The 15999-nt window shown below is 24.6% G+C and overlaps 1 protein-coding gene across 1 annotated transcript in view; it reads right to left on the bottom strand.

Moving 5' to 3' along the window:
• Positions 1-725: 725 nt before the first annotated feature.
• Positions 726-15999, bottom strand: part of LOC145828902 (angiopoietin-4-like) — a 39677-nt gene continuing 24403 nt past the window's right edge. Inside the window, exons 2-6 of the mRNA XM_082936648.1 lie at positions 2642-2772; positions 1780-1876; positions 1562-1658; positions 1355-1428; positions 726-1030 (exon numbers count right to left, since the gene is read on the bottom strand). Coding sequence (XP_082792774.1) covers positions 726-1030; positions 1355-1428; positions 1562-1658; positions 1780-1876; positions 2642-2772 — 704 coding nt within the window. The remainder of the gene's footprint in view (positions 1031-1354; positions 1429-1561; positions 1659-1779; positions 1877-2641; positions 2773-15999) is intronic.

Below are 15999 nucleotides of genomic sequence, written 5' to 3'. Positions count from 1 at the left end.
TACTAAAATAATTTATTTTGTTGAACAACAAAACTAATTTTTTATTTAATAAACTGTATTTTATCTTCAATTTAAATAATATTAAAAAAACAATTTAAAAAACGAAACTGGTCAAGCCTTACGAACCTTAGTTTTTGAAATGAACATATTTTAGTTTAGTATTCAATTTAGTGATATTTTTTCACACTTAGCTTTCTAGAAGATAGATTTTAGGGGTCAGCAAACGTGTCCAGCTCATAATTAATATAAACAAGCGTATTAATTGTTTAAAAGAAATACAATTTTAAGTTTGGAAACTTAAGTTAAGTGAATTTCAGTTTTACAAGTATCCAGTAAAACTTAGTTCTTCAAAATGAAAAAGTAGATTTATTAGAAAAAAAACAACGCTACTTTACTAGTGGTTATACTTTTGATAATGTATTATTTATACTGAAGCAGACTTTTTCATAAGTTTTATTAAACTTAAATTGGGTTATTAGTTTAAAACGAAAACTGTTTTAATATTAAGTTATGTTTACATTAAAAATTCAATGATAAGAGAAATAAAGTAAAAATGTATAAAAAATCAAAAAGCTTTCGTAAATGATGATCACAAAAAAAAGTATAAATAATTTACACAGTTTTTGAAGCAGTTATCAAATAAAAAACAACCGGAAAAATGTTTAGTTAATCTGAATAAAAATTCAAGTTGTTGTAAAGTTATTTTTCGAAGTGCTATGACAAAATCAATAAGCCGGTTTTATCATTAATTTAATACTCTTCAACGCTTGCCGTTTGTTACTGAAATAATACCAATGCATCAAGTGCGCACCCCTGTCTGCTGCATTAGACGCGTAGTACCCGTTTATATTTTGACGTGAGGCACACCCGTTCATCCACCAATTTCCACCTGAGTGCACGTGCTGAGTACTGCATCCGGATCCACTGTTATCCGAGTCTTTGAGTGGAAAATTCTGCGTTGTTATGTGCTGACAGACCATCACCTGGTCATGCAAATTATGTGAGTTAGAATAATTTTTATTATTTTCACCTATAGTATACTTATCAGGCTAAAAAGTTTAGCCAAATTTGTAGCTTATTCATATAAATGCAGTTTTTATCGATACGCTTTTTTTGCTAATTTTAATTGTTTTAATTCATCACTTAAACTCGTGTTATAACTTTAATCCTTAGTCTATTTTTCAATAAAACCACAATTTTAGAGTCTTACAAAAAACATGAATGAAAAAGCAACAAATAAACAAAAGTATATAAAGTATTAAAGTAATTTGCCACTAGTAGTGCTAGAAATTATGATAGTACTTCCAAGCTTCCCTAAAATTTTAGACTTATTGAATAATAAAAAATTATTAACCTGCAGTACCATAATAAGAATCTTGCTGGAAAGAAAGCTTATAGTTTTCTGTTAGGCTACCTATGTAAAACTCCCTAAAAAAATATTTTCTAAAACATTAAAACAATATACCAAAACTTAACTTTTAACTTGTATTTTGCAACATTAAATAGTTCTCTTTATGAGCATTACTACGTTTGTTAACAATAACAATGTAAAAATAATAACCTATATTTGGCGAACTTTGTTAAACCATCGAAGTCGCTCATCACAACTTTCAAGTCGTAACTTCCATAGCTGGTTATTTTGTGCAAGTTTTCAAGGCCTGTAAAGTAAAATAAACTAAAGTATAAAAACACTAAAACTTTATCAAGTGTAGCATTCTGTGATAGAAATATATTTTTATGGGTTAACAAGTTAATTATTTGAAAAAGTAATTAACTCACCCAACCAAAATTCCCCTTTTAAGCTACCAAAACCTTCTTGGTAGAATTGCCAGTTATTTGTGAAGCTAACGCTACCATCAAACCTGTTGTGAACGACCTGAAAAAATATCTATACTAGGGTTTCCTTTTTTCATAAGGTCCATTTTGAAAAACTTGAAAAAGTAATGGCCCATTTTTGTAAAATTTCTCAAAAACTATGTTAAATCCATTTTTTGCTCTTCATAACCGATAATAAAACATCTAGTGTAAGTTTTATATGATAGTATTATGTCCTCTTTTGCAGCTCATGGCCACATACCTTTCTAAAATGGCCTAATTTTTTAAAGTTTTTATCTAGTTTGAATTTTATATTTTCCCGTAACGTTTGATGTAAATTCAAAAACTACCTATAAATACACTTAAGACATTTTTTTGCTCTTCATCTTAAACTCCAGAATATCTAGAGTAAATTTAAAACTATTGCCTTGTAGTCCATTTACTAATCATGTCCCTTTTGCCCGTTTGCGGCTTTTGGCCCCCAAAACAAAAAAAAAACATGTAAACCATTTTGGAAACCCTGATCTACACTCATTTATTTATAGATATATTGGTCCATATTGTAAATATAGGATAAAAAATTGTATGAAATACTAGTATAAACTTACTTTGTTGTAGGTACATTTGTTCATATTATAAATATGCGATAAAAATATGTGTGAAATATTAGTGTGTACTCATATTTTTATAGATACATTGGTTTATTTTGTAAATATGCAATAAAAATATCTTTGAAACACTAGTATAAACTCATCTGTTTATAGATACTTTGTTTTATGTTGTAAATTTAAGAAAAAATATATGCTAAATATTAGTATAAACTCACAATCCATCCAATTAAATTGCCATTCATCTCGCAACGTACTTGTATTTTTACACCTTCAACTTGGATTTCGTAAATTCCACTTTCAGAACTGGGCATGAAATATTTGATTTCCTGGTAGTTTCGAGATTTATCTGAATAAATTAAGGAAACTTATATTTTTTTAAATCTGGAATTTTCGTTTTCAGATTTAATTTTTTTACCTAACACTTTATTTAGGAATTCTTCAAATTTTCTTCTATGCGCATTTATTTCACTGTTTTTTTCTTGCATTTCTTCTTTTAATTGATCAAGTTCTTTACTTTTATTTGTTAATTTAATGCTTTGCATTATTATTTCACTTTTTTACTGATAAAGTTCTTTACTTTTGTTTTTGATTTCGATTTCTATCTTTTTAAATTCTACATCTTATTCGTCAAACTTTTTTTGTAACTCCTGAAAAATATGCAGCTTATTAAGATAAGTATTCCTTATAACAAGCATTAACAAAAAATACCTGTTTTACATCTGCAGTGAATGAAAATGTTCCAATTCCAAAGAGAACACCAACAACAATCAACACTGAACAAGTTAAAATGTTTAATGCCAGGACAATGTTAAAAGCTTTTTTGAATCCTAACTTCATTTTGTATTTAATTAGGAATATCTGTTGGATATTAAAAGCAACTTACTTAGTAATTTATATAATAACATAATTTGTTTTACTTACTATCATAATTGATTTTTTTGATTATTCTTTTGTTTCATTCCATAGTTTTTTGTGAACTAAAAAAGGAGCAAAACTAACTAGTGAATATTAAAAGTAAGTATTAGTTAATAAGTGTTTAAATTTTTTGATTAACTCTAAAATTACTTTCCATGAGAATCAATAATATTAAAATATAAAAGATTAGAATGATTGCTTGAAATACATATCATTAATAAGACAATTAAAGCTTTTAACATATGTAAACTTGGTTAAAAAAGTAAAGTTTAACATTTGATGCTTTTACTTTCACAAAAACAAACTTAGCGTAATTTCATACAACAAAACTTATATTAAAGTTCAACGTAGTACAAATACATAACTGATGATTTTATAGTCAAAAACGCAATTCAGTGGTTTTATCGGAAATGCGTATTTTAAATCTATTATTTGTTTTGTCTTTGTTAACAGACAATCATTGTTTTTCTAAGTTATATTTTTTAACTATTTTTTTCTCATATTGAAACTAGTTTTTAGAATTAGTACTAAATAAACTTTGCTTTTAACAAAATCGTGCAAACAATTACAATTTTATCATTCATTGCAATTGAATCGTATCAATGCATTATATGTGTTATAGCATATTATTACTTATATGTTATTACCGTTAGTTTAATACACTTTTATCATATAAGCAAAAATTGTATCTCTTAGTACTAAGATAGTTAATAACAGTATTCAAATTATAGTTTTTCAAGAATACAAGTTATCTTTGTTTTCATATACTATAAATATATAAGTTATACAAAGGATAAATAAATGACAGTCTATGAAACTAAACAAAGCTTTGTTTTTAAATTCGTTTTTTATTGTTTAAAAGTTTTCTTCGCCTCGGTTGTAGGACTGAAAGTTCAGAATTTTGATAGTTTATAATTTTATGTGTATGATGTTAGGTATGAATATATCAGTAAGTTGATAACATTTAAACCCTTAACCGTATCTGGCTATAACCAAAACTTTCAAATGTAAACAGTTACTCCTATACCCATTATACATAAAATAAATAAGAAACAAAAAAGATCATGAATTTAAACAAATTACAAACAGATTTTAAGTTTTACCCAATCATAAGCGCCTTGCACTTTCAGATTTTAAAACAGATTTTCTTTGTTTAAAATTTATGACATAAGATCCAAAAAATAAATATTTGAACTTCGTTTAAGTAAATTAAAAAACTAAGAAAGGTTATAAAAAACTTTAATGTAAACAATTGATTGACCAAATTTTTATTAGAGCTTAACGCTTAAACGTGTTTTTACAAATAAAAAAGCACAAATTTTACGATTTTTTTAGAAATTGTAAAAAATCAAGTAGCATTTTGAATTTTATATAAAAGAAGGATGCTAAACTGTGATGTTTTTAGAAATTACTGCGTTCTCTCTAACAGTAACTGAAGAAATAAAAGTAAATATACAACTTCAACAGTTATGACTTAAAAACAAAACATAAATATACAAAATAAAGCAAAAAAGTATATAAGCTTAGTAAAATAATAAAAAAGTAAGAAACTAGCTTAAATTATAATAAAATACTTACTACAAACTCACAAAAAAAAAAAAGAAAAATCAGTACTACTTACTACAAGAAAAATCTTTTTTAAAGTTTAAACAAGTATAAATATATAACTGATGATTTCATAGTCACAAGCGCAATTCAGTGATTTAATCGAAATTGCGTATTTTAATCCTTTTATTTGTTGTATCTTTGCTAGTAGACAAACTTTAGTTTTAGTAGTTTTAACCAAGCTGTAGTTATATTGAAATTTAATTTTAGTTTTTTTTCGAAGCTCTTGCTTTTTATTAAATTTTTAGAACGACTTAACTAAAACTAAATGTTTTTTTATCAATGTATAATATTATTTTAGGTTGTTATTCACACGTAACATATATAATTTAATATTAAATTTCAATAGGTAGAAAACATACATAAAGTAAAATGTTTAAACTTTTAACTCTGTAAAAGTACGGTAAGAATATTATAGTTTTAAGTATTTCAAATCTTCTCTTAGTTGTGTGTTGTTCTTCGTAATTTTTTTGTCTTTATCAAATTGGTTTTAAATAAAATTTTTTTTTTTTTATTTTACAAAAAAAAAAAGTTCTAATTGCCTACTGAATAAGAATTTGAAAGTACTTTAGGCAATATAACGAATACTTATAAATTTGTAGATTTATTTGTAAAATAAAAAAGACTTTTTTATTTAATCGAACTCTGTATAAGTAAACTTCAAAAATTTAAGTTTATAACAAAAAAAAGTTTATTAATCAAAGAGACGACAAAATTTGTCGTGTTAGTACAAAATTTTAACAAAAGCACAAGACATTTTTAGTTATAAAATAGAAATAATTTTTCAAACATAATCTAATTCAGAAAATTCTACGACTATGGTTGTAAAAAAAAACAAAAAAAAAAACTTAATTTCGTTTTCATTTCGTTTATATAACTACTAAAACTAAAGTTTGTCTATTAACAAAGATAAAACGAATACAAGGATTCAAATATGCAATTTCGATTAAATCAAAGCTTTATTTAAACTACTAAAATAAATAAGTTAAACGAAGTATAAGTTTTGTTCTTGACCGGGTTACTGTTGCCATACCGGGTTAAGCTTTAAAAGAGGAACTAAAATAATAAAAGTAAACAATAATTTTGTAGAATTATAACTTAAAAAACTCATAAATAAAAAAAATAATTTAATAATATTTGTAAGATGGTTATCATAAAATAAAGTTTAGTAATAAACTTCCATTAAAACTAAATGCATTAATTCGGTAGCTAATATATATATATAATTTAACTTCATATAAGTATCAACTTCATTTCACTAACAAAACAAACTCAGTGTGACTTGCTAGAACTATTTTTTGAACTTCAACAAAGTATAAGTCTACAACTGATGATTTAATAGCAAAAAAAGCAATTCAGTGATTTAATCGGAATTACGTACTTTAAAACAATTGTTTGTCTTAACTTTGTTAACAAACCATTTTTTTTTAAATTATTGTTATTTATATCAGAATTAAATTTTAGATCTATTAAAAATTAATTAAAAAAAAACATTTTTGAATTAGGCGAATTAAAATTCAATCTATTAAAGGTTTATATTACCTAAAGTATTATACAAGTTTACAAATGCGCAGATGTTAAACTATTTTTATAAATTGAGCAACTTAAATTTTGATGATGTAATAAAACAAAGAGAAAATTTACGTCTCTTAATTCGAGTTTATAAAATACAAAGCAAAAATATAAATTAAAAATATTATTGTATAAAACTAAACAAAACTTTATTTTTATTATTTTAATATTTCGTTTTTTGAATTTTTTTTTCAATTTAAGATAGTCTATACATATAATGAAAATCTTGAAAAAACAAGTCTTTTAAACTTATCTAAACTTGAAAACTTTAAGTTTGATACAAAAAAAACAGTTAACAATAACCTTATCGCAAACAAAATATTTTAAATTATAAATATTTTAACTTTTAAAGTTTGTTACTATTATTGTATACTAAAAATGTATAGACAGCAGTAAACATCAATCGTATTATTCTTTAGATTAAATTATTCAAAACAAGCTAGTTTATTTTTATCAGTCAATACAATAGCTTAGATATAAGTACAGTAACCTCTCGCATCTTCACGCACTCGTGACGTTACGCACTCTCGTTTAGTTACGCATTTTAAAATTCTATAAAATTCCAAAAAAATATATATTTAAATATTGCACAAATAAGGTTTATGGGCATAGGGGGATGTCCGACATTTTTTTTTACTAAAAATAACATTGTATCTTATATGAAAGCTTGTAGTACACACTACAAGCCAGTTTTTATAGAATTGAAAATCTTATTTAAAATTTGAGATATTGTAATTTTATAAAAAGTTTCCAATACAAACGTATGGACCGCAAATTTTTCAACGTCAATTCTCTCGGAAATTTCAAAAATCACTAAAAACCTATCTTCTCCTTTTTTTTTTTGAGCAAGAGACCTCAAACTTTCAGGAAAGGTTCCTTTTGCAATTGAAAAGACTTTGAATGTTGGAATTTATTATGTAATAAAAAATAAAATTTTTAAATAGAACAAACAAAAAATAGGTGGTTTTTTTTTGATAAAAATTTTATTTTTTAAAATTAAAAAAAAATCCTGCATTCAATCTTTTTAAAATTTAATAATATACTTTCTGTGAAAACTTGAAGAAGATTGCTTAAGAAATGAAGGAGGAGATAGATTTTTAATGAAATGGTCTTTTTTCGCATTTTTATTTTGCGCCTCCTATTAGGATCTGATTGAGGTCACCGACTTTGATCGCTCATATGTCAAAAAATACTTTAAATTTTTTTCAAGCGGATAAAAAATTCTAATAGCTCAGATAAAACTCTATAAAATAAGATCAATTTGTAAAAATCAAGGTGGACCCCCCCTATGCCCTTATTGTATATTTTTAATTTAAAATATGTTTTTAAATTCTAATTCACCTCTCTATATCTTTAGACTTTGTTAACTCATGTTCCCTGAATAATTGAAAAACGGTTAGTTATACCTCAGTATATCAGGAATTTTGTTAACAATAAGAGATTAAATCAAAAATCTTAACGAAATATGACTATGCTAAATAATGAAATTATAATGAAGTATAAAGAGTTCAAAACAAAAATAAATATTACAGCACTTTTGCCCTATATATATAAATAAACATCTAAAAATCTAAGACATACAATGAAACTTCCTAGCAAAAAGTAGCAGTGATACTTAACAAATATAGAGCTTACACTTCACACAAATCTCAATTGTTTTTTTTTAGAACACATATCATATCTTTTCTAGAAGTATTACTAATTTATATAAATTTAAATCCTTTTTTTTATATATGTACAGTTTTGTATTTTGTTTTCATATTTATAAATAATTAAACAAATTGTTTAAAGTGGGAAAGTCCCCAGTCTACTTCTAACTAGAAGCAATATCAAAAAACAGCCATTAGAGTAAGTATATTTGGTACCTCTCGTATCTTTACGATCTCTCGTATCTTTACGCATTTTTTCTGTGGACACAATGTGCGTAAATAAGCGAGAGGTAACTCTATCACGTTTATTACATTTCCAGTCTGAGTTTAAAACAACAGCCTATTAATAAATATAAAATAATGGTATCGTCTTCAACAAATTCTTTTAAACTACTTAACAGTGGTTGAGAATTCAGCCGGTAAATGTATTGATGGGTGTCACTTTTTCTCAAAGACACGTTTGCACGACGACTCTATTGAACGAGCGTAACTTTAGCACGAGGGGACTTTTGGAAATTAAAAACTTTAAAAATAAATCCATTATTAACTTTAGGCAATAAGTAAGTTACGACCATTAAAGTTAAAAGGATAATGTTTTAGAGGCATTGTTTTTAAAACATAACATATTACTAAGTAAGTTTACTAAGTAAGGATTAAGCTTAGTTCAAGTTTAGTTGTTCTAATAAAATTTATATAAAAAACGCTAATGTTTAATTTTAATAATTAAAATGAGTATAAATAACTAATCTTTTTCGACTTTTTTTGTAACATACAATCTAATCTTGTAAATATAAATCGTTTATAAACTAGAAAGTAAGTTTAAATGTTTAGTTAGTAAAAGTGAAATAAAAATCTGGTTGTATAAATTTTTCGTGAATTTACGAAGTATGGTTAAATATTTAACTTAATTTTTATTTTTAGTTTCATTTTATTTACACGTGAAATTCAACAAACTATATATATTAAAAAATTTCAAGTATGTATGTTAAGTAAGTATCTGAGATATAATAGGTATTCAGTAGTTAGGGATTAATATTTACTTATCAATTTTTTAGCTTTTGCTTATAAAAATAAATGTTTAAATTAAATTGATAATATTTTACAAAATTTTTTAATGGAATTTACAAACAAAAACCTATTTGATGCTGAATCTGACATAACTTTATAAATGACTTAACAAATATATCAATATTAAAAAATACTGTTAAGCTACTTCAATAGATTTTTTAATGAAAAATATTTATTTGGTATGTTTTTTGTGTCAAATCGAAATTTTATTACTTTACAGGTTTTTTCAAAAATTCTCAATTTCAAGTTTTTTTCCAGAACTTTTAAGCATAAGTTTTAAAATTCAAAGCTTTTCCGGGATTCAAGTTTTTTGGCAACACTGATTGTTCACACTTAAATGTACACAAAAATATAAATAGCATTTTAAAATATATTAGCTGCAAGACTTAAAATTTAACATATATTATAGCTCAAACTAACACTGTGGATTGAGCAAAACATACATCATAAGTTTAATTTGCCACTCTTTCAAGCAAAAAAGTCAGCCTGAGTCAACAAAAACATCCTGATATTTTTGTATACAAAAAGTAGTTCTAGCCAAAAACTTAAAAAATGACTTAGTTGGCTCAAGATTTAAAGTCTTCAAATAGTGATAGTCTGAGTGTGTGACAATGTTTAGTTGTTTATTTGCTTGAATTTGAACTATTTTGGTTAACAATGTACAAACTTAATAAACTTACCATCCCTAAATCTAGTTTATATTAAATAGGTAGCTCAAAAAAAAAACGGCAATTGTGTTTATTGATATGCGAGGCATATAAAGTTTGACAAAAAAATGTTTGAAAAATTAAAATGTGTACCTAACAAAAACTATATTAATTCATGTTATATTGTTTTAAACGTGTGTGTATAATTTAGATATTACATGTAGAAACAACAATGTTAGAAAACTAAGCATAAACTAAACTTTAACTAACTAAAGTATCAAATAAAAAGTGGTTTAAAGTATGAGCATCTTTTTAAGTTGGTGTGCATAGAAATTAATTCAAAGTGCAGAGAAAACTTTTAAAAAATTAAAATGTGTCAAAACAAAAATCAAATAAACCTTATTTCTTATTACTATGTTATGTTAAATGTTTTTACACTATAATATAACATTTACAAAAAAAAATCTATAAAGGAAACTTAGGTATAAAAATATTGAAAAAGAATATCTAAGCTATAAAGAAATGACACTTTAGTTAATTACTGTGCAATACTTTTGTACAAAATGGAAAACATTTGCATTTAGTTTATTTAATAAATAGCTATTATATACCTAATTATTTTCCACTCCGAGCATTATTTACACTCTTTTTTCAGAAAATTACTTGCTGTTGTTAAAAAGGAGTTATTATGAAACTGAGAAAAATATCCTGTTAGAATGCTAATTTGTATTTTTCACATTTTTAAACTAAAGCAGTAATTTTTTATAATTATTTTTAAATATTATACAGAGACTTAAAGCCAAACTAATCAAATTAAATTGAATTACCAAAAAAATTCAACTTGAAATATATTTTTGCTCAGCGGGCCACATTTACATACTCGCGGGCCACGAAATTTTCTTTCGCGGGCCGCATTCCATTCAAAAAAATACCGTGCTCGCGGGCCGCAGATTTACCCTTCTTGGGCCGCAATTGGCCCGCGGGCCGCAGTTTGCCGACCCCTGGTTTATAGTCAAGTTCGTATTGAAAATTAAATACCAGAAACGTTTTTTTATATTGGTCTTTAGCTCAGTAATACCTTTCTCTAAATAAAGCTTCTAGGAATCTAGATTACAGGAGCCTGCCAAAGCGCCCAGCTGTTTAATAACATATATTTATGTATTTAAATCATTTATAAATCATACTAAAGCGATATTCAGATTATAGTCATTGTATTAACTGATGTTTTGCTTTTGTTTTAAAAGTATTTGTTGATTCAGCTTTGGCTGTTAAGTATAGTAATAACAAAACACTCAACTACTTTTTTATGTTTTTATAAATAAAGATTGAAAGTACTTCGTTAGCAATAAAGTTAAGTATTAAAAATATCGGTATACGTTAAAAAAATTCTAAACAGAATCATAAAAGTTATCAAACAAAAACGTTTTTTAAAGGTATCCATAATAATTGATGAACTTAACCACAAGATCAACAACAGCAGCATCCGAGATATCCTACGACCGGTTTCGCACTTTTACCTCTCGGATTCTGTTCTTGTTGATCTTGCGGTAAATCGTATATTGGTGATTATTAATGGCGCGAAACATCTTAACTCTGTTCATGATTGCCGTAATAACTACAAGTTAAAAGTATACAAAAGAAATAGCACAAAAGGGGTAGAAAATAAAGTTATGTTTAAAAGAAAAGTTCTTACTTAAAAAAACAGTTATCAGTTTAAACTACAAAGCTGTTTTACTGTAAAGTATATTTTGAAATATAATTTCAGTCATTTTTCTTAAATAATTAATTCGGTAAACTACATTTACATGCAAGTATAATATAGTTGGTCGATTAAGTTCAGCTTTGTGAGAACCTAAAAGTTTAAAGTAAAGTATTTTCCATTATATTTTTTCCCTGGTGATAAAAAAAACAAAAAAAAACTGTTTCAGCAAACTTAATCTGTTTAAATACGTTTTTATTACCTTAGATCCGGTATTACTTTAAATAATAAGTTTAGTGTATATGGCTAGTAATATATGTCATTGTTAGTTCTAATTTAGTAACTCCGTCCTCATTTTAAGCTTCTTAAAATCTGGATTACAGGCGCCTGCTAAAGCGCCCAGCTGATAAAATTAATTCGTTCAAGTACTTAATTTTTTAAAAAGAAAAAATATCAGACTTTAATTTTTAATTATAACAAAAGTAATTAAGTTGTTGGATAATAAAACAATATTCTTGAAAAGAAAACTTTTTTACAAAGTTTTTACAGGTTAGGATAAATATCTAAATTATCTTTTGAATTTTTTTAAATATTCAAAACTAAAATTAAAGAGATAACTTACTAAACGATCGTTTCATTTTTTGGTGATACGAGTAAAAAGTTTAATAATCAACTAAATACATTTAATCATTTACAATTTAAGATTAATAATTACAATCAAACTATGTTACGTTTATTTATTATGTAATAGTTTTGTTTTTAAATACTTTTGAAATACATTGATTTTGTATATTTTTGAAGTTTTTTTTAAAAACATTTGTTAGATCATGTACATTACTGTATTCGGGTAATAAATTGGTTTCAACTATAGTTATTTGTTTCCAAATATATGTTTTATTTTTATATTGTTTATTTAAAAAATGCTTCCAAAAGTTTTCTTATATTTGTAGTTAATGACAAAATATTTTAATGAAACAGATCTTTTGGTCTGTACAGTGTTTTTAAAATTAACAAATTTTGGACAAAGTCTTTACAGGTTAGTATAAGTATCTAAGAATGAAATAACATTACTTATTTAGATAGGTTTACAAAGTTTTCAGTAAAAACTAAGCGTTTATTTTACTATAACAATTGTTTTCATTTGTTTGTAATACTAGTAAAAATTTTGTGAGAATTAATTACTAATTGTACTTTATAATTAATGCTAAAATTTATAACACATTAGAATACTTTACTTAAAGTATTTGAAAAAAAGAAATTATAATAAAATAATCGTTTTTATTAAATTGCAATCTAGTATTCATGTATTCGGGTAAGTAAAATTTCATTGTAGGTCTATAATTTTTACCATATAAGCGTTTTAGCTGTTAGGTTATTGACGGCTGGTACTTTTCCTTAGTGATTTTATAAGTACTTTCTGTCATAGAGAAGTTAAAAAATATTTTAAATCAAAATAATCTACTTATAAATCCTTTTGAACTTTAAGAATGTTTTTTTAATTTCATATTTTAGCTGTAATGATATAAAAGTACGATTTTAAAAATTTGATGCGTCAAACTAAGGTTGACTGTTTTTTTTAGCTATATCAGAAACTAAAACATGAAATTAAACGCTTTTTTATAGTAACAATTTTAAATAATCTCTTCTAAAGTGAAACATTTAAATTATTACCTAAAAAAATCGAATTAAATTCATGCCAAGAATGATTTAATATTGTTAGTGCTGAAATAAGTAGAATCGTCACCATTTCAAGGTTTTTAGTAACTAGATTACAGACGCCTTCCAAAGCGCCCAGCTGATAAAATTTGTGTCTTTAAGTATTAGATATTTTGTTTAATCATTAAATTTTCTTTTTTTGCAAATATTTTAGAACAAAAAGTAGTTAATTTTTTGTATTGTAGACTATTAAAAAAATTGTTTACAAAATATTTGAGAGTTTATATAAACACCCAACAATAAATTTTTATTTATACTTTTGATATGTTTGCATAATAAAAACAAAATTAAAGATTTGATTAATAGTACAGCGCTTATTTACTTATCCGAATTTCACATATCCGGACAGTTTCGGTCAGAAGAAAATTCAAAAAAATTTAATAGTAAACACAAAAATTAATTCAAAAAGTTTCGTAACTTTTTAAATTCCTAGAGTTTTCTGCTGAAAAACGTGGAAAAACTATAAAACAAACGTCTATTATTTCTAATTTTTTTAAACTTCCATAAAAACTAGTTTGTTAGGAGTGATATGTTTTTATTAAATTGACTTTGAACTTAGTCAAAGTTTCCCGTTTTCTTTCTGTCTGTTTTAATAATTAAAAAAAAAAGTCAATCATTTCATTCAAAGAGGTAGGTTTACATTATTTTTTGTTTTTAAAGATATATTTAATATATACTTTCTCTTATACAAAAATTAATATTTTTTAAATTAATAGTTATGGCAGTCGGAATTACAAATGATGAATTTTACTTGTTTGACTCATAAAAAATGTATATAGTTGCAGAGGGTTAGTTAGTCTGATGTTTTTCTACCATAGAAAAAATAAATAAATTAACTTTAAGTTTAGCTTTTATTATTTATTATTTTATTTTATATTACTTTCAGTTACTATGTATTTGTTTTTACCATAACACTTTTATTATGCATTACATTATATGCAGCAGTTATATTATTATATATGAAAAAAATGATTTTAGGTACTTTTCCAGATTTTTAGTTATCCGGACACGTTTACTGAAAAATCTTGCCCAACGTGTCCGGATAAGTGAATAAGCACTGAACTATGGGTTAAATTTGTTTGGCAAAATGTTTGTTTGGATAAAAAGTAATTTTTTTTTGTAAATTATTTATAACTTTTACTTTAAAATATAAAGACAACTTATATTTAAAAGAAAATAAATTTAGTTTTAATACAACTTATGTTTATAAATATAAAAACAACTTATACTTAAACAATAATTTTTTTATAATAAATCACATGCACTACAAAACTATATGTACAAAATACTATATGTACAAAATACTAGTACAAATAACGTTCACGTTTTTTGGTTAAGTTTTTTGAATAGATAAAAAATTTTGTATGATTAATATATGTAAAATATCTTATTTTAGTATCGTTTGTCATTAGTAAGCAATGACATAGCTTGTATTTATAAACGTTGTAACATAAGTTTTTTTATCTTCCTTTTATCTATATTTAAACTTTTGTTATCGATGGTAGCAAGAGAATAAAGTTTTAAAAAGTTAAAAATTACTTTCTTAATGTTTTATTATTGTAACGAAATCCGATAAAAATTTGAAACGACTTAATATACAATAAACATAATTGTTTTTTTTTCCTTTGTGGTTTTATTGATATAGTTGTTATAAAGCAGTGACAAAAAATAAATAGTTTTAACAATATACTTATAAATCTGTTAAAACTTTGAAAGTATTGTAATTTAAAAAAATGTCTTAGTAAAGCAGTCAGCCTCAGTTACACGTAATAATTTACAGTTTCAAGACTTTTGCTAAACTAATGATAATAATACAAAAAAATTTCATTATTATTACAAAAGTTTAATTTTTAATCAAGTTTTTTAAAATAAAATGGATCCGGTTGTTACCTGCTACCTGATAAATATATAGGTTATAAGTATGATTTGTGCCAAGAATGATATGTAATTGTTGGATTTTATTTTAGTAACTCCGTCACCATTTCAGGCTACCTAATAGCTAGATTATAAGGCGTCTTCTAAAGCCCCTAGCTGATAAAATTTATAGATTTTAGTATCTAATATCTTGAAAGCATAAACTTCAGTTATTTTTTTGTTTTGAAAAAAAATATTTAAAATGTTAAGTTAAAAAATATAAAGAAAAAAAAGCTTATAAGTCTTTACAAGTTAGTATAAACAATTAAATTTAAATTTTCATTAGTTGTGCGTATAAATTTACATCGTTTTAAGTAAAAACTAAAAGTCTACTTTACTACTAAAACAATCGTTATCATTCGTTTGTAATGGTAGTAAAAAGTTAGTTAAAAGTATACACTAATATTAAGATATTATTTTATAATTAAAGACCAAAAACAATGTAACATATATTGAAAGAAAGGTAAATTATTGACATTTTTAATATTAGTTTTTGAGTTTAAAATTGTTATAAATTAGATTGCAGGCACCTGCTAAAGCGCTCGACTAAAAAATAGAGTACATTAAAACATATCATTTTCTAAAGTGTATACCACATTTTTTTTCTTACACTACTTTCTTACAAATTTCTTATAAACTAGCAGATAAAAAAAAGAAGTTGTTTGTTTTAAATTGTTTATATTTGAAAATTTACAATAATGTGTTGTATCAGAGTAGAAGAAAGATTTACTACGACCTTGTAAAAACGACAATAGATAACTTGTACGTAAAAGTTTAACTGTTTACAT

Source organism: Thalia democratica, chromosome 2 (assembly GCF_965202585.1).
Source record: "Thalia democratica chromosome 2, ktThaDemo2.hap1.1, whole genome shotgun sequence".
Lineage (NCBI taxonomy): Eukaryota > Metazoa > Chordata > Thaliacea > Salpida > Salpidae > Thalia > Thalia democratica.
The sequence above is the reverse complement of the archived record's forward strand: the minus strand, read 5'-3'. Positions and strand labels throughout refer to the sequence as shown.